Here is a 7,910-nt window from a genome sequence, read left to right on the forward strand (position 1 = left end):
ACCACTTCCTCCAGGTAGGATTCCCTGGGGTACGGCCCGATAGCAGGGCAGGGATTCTTTAAAGCAGTGGTCACCAACCAGTAGATCGTGATCTACCGGTAGATCTCAGAGGCTCTAAGAGTAGCTCTTGAGCCCTCTCTGAACTGTGCACCTGTGCAGTACATTTACATTAGATTTCCTCATTTGAGGAGCAGCTACTCACCGAGCAACAGCACAGGTGAAGAGCTGTGAGGAATGGTGGGATTTTTTTTAAAGTAGCAGTATAAGGATTGGGGATAGCAAGTGATGGAGAGGAGGAGAATAGAGAGGGCGGGGCTTCAAGGAAGGGCAGGGCAGTAGCTCTTGGCTTGGTCTGTCATTTAAAAAGTGATCTTGGGTATAAAAAGATTGGAGACCACTGCTTTAAAGTGTAGAGACACCGAACCAGAAGGGGTGTTTGGGAGAGGAGGGTGCCCTGCTGTTACTGCCCAATAAATAAGTAAATGGGTCCATTGGAGTCTGTGCTAGCAGCAAGCACCTGTCCTTCTCCAGCAATCTGGTCATGCTAGGGAAGAGAAAACGCTCTTCATGCCCCTGCCCTCTAGGGCCATTGCACTAGGCAGTACAACTTCACTGAAACCGTCTTCAGTCCTCAACAAATCCCAGTGAGGGTTCGGAGAGGGGAATATTTACTTGTTTAAACCTTTCCCCTTGCTGAAGGGCTGTGTTCTTCCCTGAGGGTATAGCTACACTACAGCGTTATTTCAAAATATCTTATTTCAAAATAGTTAATTCGAAATAAGTTATTTCAAAATAACGCGTCTCCACACAACATGCATTTCAAAATAGCGGTTTGGCTGAGTAGATACTAGTAAAGTTATTTCAAAATAAGGGCTGTTATTTCAAAATAACTTTGCTGTGTAGACAAACCATTACAGAACAAGAGCAGAGGGACCTCAAATTTAGCAAATGTCATTGATGCAAGAGCCCTGGCTCTGCTGAATTTGACCCCTGTCCTAGGCACCCTTGGAAGGGCTTTTTCTGGGATTTGGGACTAGATCTAGACCTCACAGAGATCAGACCAGAATTGAACAAGATTCTAATGCAGGTTAACTCCTGCCTGGCACACTCCACAGCTGGCTACCTGGGGGATGTTCCAAGTGAAAGGCAGATTGAACATGCTATGAGCTATTGCTGTGTTTCCTTTGAGGCGCGAGGATGGGAATGAAGAGTTTTATTGCGATAGGATATTATCACATTTCAATGGAATTTGAAGGGTCGTTCAAATCAAGAGCCGTTTCCACAAATTAGCAATGATTGTGCTACCTAGACAAATTTATGGTCGTGGCTAGAAATTTTTGTTGTGCTATACATGCAGTGGGCCTCTCACATTTTAGGGGTCAAAAATTTCAATGGCTGATGTGTTTGTGTCTTGTGTTTCAGAGGGCGAAGCCTGTGGAGGGGCTTAATTTCTTTGTGTGAAAACTTTGAGTTTGTTGTTGTTGTTGTTGAGATCTTTTAAAAATCCCCCTGGGAATATATCATCTGAAAACTATAATTGGTTTATTGGTATCATCCTGAGAAATCACGAGTGGCAATACGGTATGTGAGGAAAAACGAGGATACTGTATGCTATTATTAACTCATGTTACAAACTGTTGTCAGAAAACAGGTCTGTCTGAAACCAAGGAATGTGTGAATTCTGTATTGAAGCAGAAAATAGCATCATTGTGGTAGAAGGGAAATAAAAGAAGCTCAAAAATATGAGGAAAAAGGAGCCATAAAGATCCATTCACATAGACATTTTGTCACTGGTATCTAGCTGGTAATGTGACTGAAAGGGAGGACAGGAGTATAAATGGAAGGACCGGATATCCCGAGGTCCCTCTCCCTCTCTCTTCACTGCCTCTGAAGGGACAGAGAAACAGCAGTCACTGTACCACCACTAATGTACTGGGAAACCAGAGTGGAGTCTCATAGACAGAGGAGGAGATGGCTTTCTTCTCTCCTAATGTGTCTGCTAGCACCTTGCGGGAGGACACCTGGGCTATGAAAATAACACATAACTAAGGCTCTGGGGTCTACCTCTAGGAGGTTCTGGAACAAGGGTATCACATGCTGCTTTTCAATACAACCACACAAAGCACTAACCTCTAGGTCACAGGGCACAGCTATGCCCAATAGATTGTGTGTCCTGTATGTCCAGCGCCCTCCTGGAGATCACCAGTGTGCGTAAAGTCTGTCTTTTTATTGACAGAAAATGACAGGTGGAAATCCTGGTCCCAGGTAGAGGTTCCTAAAGACTTTGATACCAAAACAAAGTGGCTTTGATAAAATGATCCAACACATTTATTGACTACAGAAAGAAAGATTTTCAGTGATTACCAATAATAAGACATAAAGATCTGAACTGGTTACAAAGAAATAAAAGGTAAAATGTCAGTAACACCTAACTGAAGAGACTAAATTAATTCAAAGCAAAGATTTATCTCACCACCTCCTTTTCCAGTCTTGCAGGCTTGTGCCTTTGAACCAGAATCCTCCCCCGTTCCAATATGCCTCTCCATTTCCTTCAGATGGTATTGATGCCAAGAGCAGGGAAAAAAGGAGGAAGACTATACTTCTTGAGTTAGGCTGAAAGAATTGAATATCCATTATTTTACATTTGTCCATATATGCTCTGCATTAGTAGTGCTTTGAAAAATGCTTTTCCAAACAGTTGGAATGAGAAGAGGCAATTACAGATTGTACATTGTTGTTGTTGTTTCAAAATATGTTAATTTTTCATCAAGGAATGTGGAAAATGAAACAGTAATTGCAAAACATAAAGTCATTTTAAAAACACTGTATTTACAGTGCATGGAATTACATGGAACATCGGGAGTGAAGTATCTATCTACTTTACTGGTAGAGATGTAGCCGTGTTAGTCTGGGGTAGCTGAAGCAAAATGCAGGACAATGTAGCACTTTAAAGATTAACAAGATGGTTTATTAGATGATGATCTTTCGTGGGCCAGACCCACTTCCTCAGATCAAACCTTGATCTGAGGAAGTGGGTCTGGCCCACGAAAGCTCATCATCTAATAAACCATCTTGTTAGTCTTTAAAGTGCTACATTGTCCTGCATTTTGCTTTATCTACTTTACTGTGAGCGTCAACAAATATGGGAGCCTCTCGTCAATTCATTAATGTTGCCTATAGAAGTTAAGATCACTCTGTCTGGGAATTCTGAGGGTCCAATCCCCTGGCCACTTAGGGTGTGTCTAAACTACATGGCTCCGTCGATGGAGCCATGTAGATTAGGCTGATCTGCAGAGGGAAATGAAGCCGCGATTTAAATAATTGCGGCTTCATTTAAATTTAAATGCCTGCTGCGCTGAGCCGACAAACAGCTGATCAGCTGTTTGTCGGCTCAGTGCGCTAGTCTGGACGCTCCTGGGCTGACCTGAAAGCCCTTTATTGACCTCCCCGTTATGCCTCGTAGGATGAGGTTTACTGGGGAGGTCGATAAAGGGCTTTCATGCCGACAGGGGAGCATCCAGACTGCCTCGATCTGCTGACAAACAGCTGATCGGCAGAGCGGGGCAGCCATTTAAATTTAAATGAAGCCGCGATTATTTAAATCGTGGCTTCATTTCCCTTTGCCAAACAAACAAATCTACATGGCTCCGTCAACAGAGCCATGTAGTTTAGATGTACCCTTAGTTCCAAGATATAGAAAGGGCTTTGAAATCAGTGCCTCCAGAATCTATTTCTCACATTGTCAGTATTAGAGAAGACTGAAAGATGTGGGTTCATTTAGTTGGGAAAAGAGAACACTATGCAAAGTAGGCATCCACACCATGCTGTCTCTTGGAAATGTTACCCTGGCTCTTACTTGTTTTGCTGTGCCCTTACCTTACAAAAAAGGACATTGTGGAGGAAATCACCTTTCTTCTCCTTGTGCATGGACACAAACAATCTCTATAACTAACACACAGAGCACAGAAAGAGCTAAGAGGATGTGCAAACCTCCCTTTGATACAACTGTAGAAAGCACACATTTCACTCTTGCAATGACATCATAAAACCAATCCTACAGCAACAAGGGGACTAAGAAAAAAAGATTCAAGAATTGCTTAGGAGTTTATTCATGGATTTCCTTAGGGCCCCCTTCACCTCCCTGTTCCTTAGGCTGTAGATGAGGGGATTTAACAGGGGGATCACCAACGTGTAGAACACTGAGGCTATTTTGTCTATGCCCATGGAATAGCTGGAGCTGGGTCGTAAATACATGAAAAGGAGGGTGCCATGAAACATGATCACTGCGGTCAAGTGGGAAGTGCAGGTGGAGAAGGTTTTGCGCTGGCCTTCAGCAGAGCGGATCTTCAGGATGCTGGCGAGGATACAGACATAAGACAGGAGGATGATGACAACACTGGTCACTATAATGTAGCACGTGGATGCAAACATTACAATCTCACTGCTGCTGGTGTCAGAGCAGGAGAGCGCCAGCAGTGGGGGCATGTCGCAGTAGAAATGATTGATGATGTTGGAGTGGCAGAATGACAGCCGGAATATAAAATATGTGTTAATGATTGCGTCTACCAATGCCACAGCATAGCATGCAGCCATCAGTAGGTTACAACGCTGCCTGGACATGGTGACCATATAGAGCAATGGGTTACAGATGGCCACATAACGGTCATAGGCCATCACAGCCAGCAGGAGACACTCAGTTTCTTGAAAAGCGATATCGAAATACATTTGCAAAGCACAGGCAGTGTAAGAAATACTTTTCCTATCAGCTAAGAAATTTGCCAGCATCCTTGGGGAAATTACAAAAGAATAGCAGAAATCACAGAAAGATAAACTCCTGAGGAAAAAGTACATGGGGGTGTGGAGTCGGGGGTCAGTCGTGATTAACAAGACCATCCCCCCATTTCCCACCACGGTGACAACATAAATGAGTAGGAACAAAAGAAACAGGGGGTGCTGAAGCTCTGGACGATCTGTCAGTCCTGTGAGAATGAATTCAGTAACCTCTGAGAGATTTCCCTCTGAGAGATTTCCCTCTTCCATCTCCTCTGAGCCGAAATCAGGCAGCTACAGTAAAATGGTCTGGCGATGGCTCAGGCAACTTATCCAATCTCTGTGATTTAAATAAGTGAAGAAAAAGGAGTCCGGGTTCACAATGGATACCAGTACGAGCACAGAGAAAGACTGATGTTCCCAGCTGGTCAGTCTAGGTGTTCCATACAATGCCTTCCATACACATACATAGACACACAGGTCAATCGCGCCCTCCACACACAGACTCTTCTGTTCATTTATCCGAGCAGCATACAATGACTTGTGAGAGAATCAAGGTGAAAACCGTCTCAGTGTGATGAGATTATTCCTTAGCTCAAGAAGGGGTGAGAACAAATGTATATCAGTCTCTATCGTCTCTTTGGGCAAGGGGAGCTCTGTGGCTCGGCGTTTCGGATTGAGGAAAAGTTGGTTCACAGTCCTAATTATGAGTCTCAACATCTGAAAATGGCATTTTCTTTAGTTGGTAGGAAAACCCAAGGAAAGAACTGGATTCTGTGACAATGTAATTGCCCCCTTTTGTCCAACCAAAGGTTTTTTTTAAATCCTTTAGCTCATTTGGTAAGAGCTCAGGCTGAAATTTGTGATGCTGACGTTCTTGAGTTCCATAGCTGCTGACCACCGTGGTTTCTGTACGGGTGTATGACTGAAAAGAGAAAGAAACTGCCTGGAGCATGTGGGAAGTTTTATACTGAGATTTGTGATTTATGGGAGAAGCTTGCTGAAGCAAGTGGGAATACAGACTCTCAGGAGGTCATCACATCCAATTAATGTGCTCAGGGAACCAAAGACACCTTCAGAGTGACTCAGGCCCTGGGGATTAATTTGTCCCACTCTTGCCTCCCGTGTTATTCAGTGAGTCAAACTGATCAACAAAGAAACAGTTTGTTTTTTGGTTTGTGAAGACCAAATGCTTTTGTCCAAAAACATAAGTTTGGCTCACAAATGCCACAGGAGTCTATCAGATACCATATTGCAACATTTTTGGCCATGTTCCCGGCTCCTAGACTGGACTCCACCCCTACGCTACATGATGGTCTCCTCTCTTGCTGAAGTGTCTTTGCATGAGAGAGAGAATTCTATGAAAGAGGGGACAATTCAATTTCTCTGCCCCTCGAAACTGGGATCTTTCCAGTATAGGATTCTTCATAGCCAGGGATTTCATCACCCAGTTCTAACACCGGCAGCTTCTGTGCATTTGTCATGATTATGAGGGTTAGCCAGCAGCCTGGGGATTAAGGGGTTAACTACACCTAGCCAGGTGGAGTGACCAGTAGGAATGTAGGTGGGACTTTCAAACTGGGACAAAGGAATTTGGGTTTTTTTCCTTTCTCCCTTTTGTCTCTCTGGGGGTATGTCTACACTACCCCGCTAGTTCGAACTAGCGGGGGTAATGTAGTCATCCGCAGTTGCAAATGAAGCCCGGGATTTGAATTTCCCGGGCTTCATTTGCATAAAGCCGGCCGGTGCCATTTTTAAATGCCGGCTAGTTCGAACCCCGTGCCGCGCGGCTACACGCGGCACGGAGTAGCTAGTTCGGATTAGGCTTCCACGAGGAGTACAGCTAGTTCGGATTAGGAAGCCTAATCCGAACTAGCTACTCAATGCTGCATGTAGCCGCGCGGCACGGGGTTCGAACTAGCCGGCATTTAAAAATGGCGCTGGACGGCTTCATGCAAATGAAGCCCGGGAAATTCAAATCCCGGGCTTCATTTGCAACTGCGGATGACTACATTACCCCCACTAGTTCGAACTAGCGGGGTAGTGTAGACATACCCTGGGTGTGTTCTCTGCAGCTACAGAGAGGGACAAGCATGTTTCTCTCTTTCCAAGACACCATTCTTCATTTTCTGTAAGTAGGGTAAAGCTTAGGTACCCCAAAGCCTTATCTACCAGGCTTTGGTATAAAACTTCCCCCAAAATCTTAAAAACCTAGATCTTGGGAACAAAACTTCCGCTGCCACCACCCAAATGTTGATAAAGAAATCAGGGGAAAGATCATTTGGGAAATCTCACCCCTAAAATAAAAATCAGGGCACACAATTCCAGGTTAATAAAAAGAAAAGAAAGAACTTTTATTATTACAACAATATTCCTGTTGCAAGTATAATGACTAGATAGGACGGTAACAAAATATACTCCTGGAGAAACTCCATGGGCCTAGAACTTAGTTACAAAGAAAAGCCAAAAGCCACATCTTTTAAACAGTGCCAGATCTCAGATCCCATACCCAACCCTTAAAACAATAAAGCCTAATGAAACTACCTAAACTTTACCCTACTTACAGAAAATGAAGAATGGTGTCTTGAAAAGAGAGAGACATGCTTGTCCCTCTCTGTAGCTGCAGAGAACACACCCAGAGAGACAAAAGGGAGAAAGGAAAAAAACCCAAATTCCTTTGTCCCAGTTTGAAAGTCCCACCTACATTCCTACTGGTCACTCCACCTGGCTAGGTGTAGTTAACCCCTTAATCCCCAGGCTGCTGGCTAACCCTCATAATCATGACAGCATTGCACATAGCAATTCTTTTCCTACTGGTCCCAAGTTTTGGTAGTTCCTGAAATAGAGATGGGCCCTACCTACCCAGCCTCCCACATGGAGAGTTTCCTTTTATCCTTGCCTAGCAACCTTGTTGAGGTTGAGAAAAGAGAATGTGCATTCTCCCCTGGCTTGTAGTGATGTCACATAGGGAAATTGGGCCTCCTTAAACCTGCGACAGTCCTCAGTCTGTGTCTACTGAGGATGCTCATGGCCTCTCTGCCCTGTGCTATGTCTGATGGACATGGACAGAGATACTTAATGGTGTAACCATAACAACGACACTGCCCATTAGACTAAAATCCGTGCCTGTGTACATGAAT

General features: G+C 44.2%; 1 protein-coding gene across 1 annotated transcript; it reads right to left on the minus strand.

The window, feature by feature from the left end:
- Window positions 1-4,086: 4,086 nt before the first annotated feature.
- Window positions 4,087-5,040, minus strand: LOC102459424 (olfactory receptor 8U9-like). The gene has a single exon (XM_006111817.3). The coding sequence runs from the start codon at window positions 5,038-5,040 to the stop codon at window positions 4,087-4,089; it is 954 nt and encodes a 317-aa protein (XP_006111879.3).
- Between the last annotated feature and the right edge of the window lie 2,870 nt (window positions 5,041-7,910).

This window comes from Pelodiscus sinensis, chromosome 5 (assembly GCF_052426305.1).
Source record: "Pelodiscus sinensis isolate ZL-2025 chromosome 5, ASM5242630v1, whole genome shotgun sequence".
Classification (NCBI taxonomy): Eukaryota; Metazoa; Chordata; order Testudines; family Trionychidae; genus Pelodiscus; species Pelodiscus sinensis.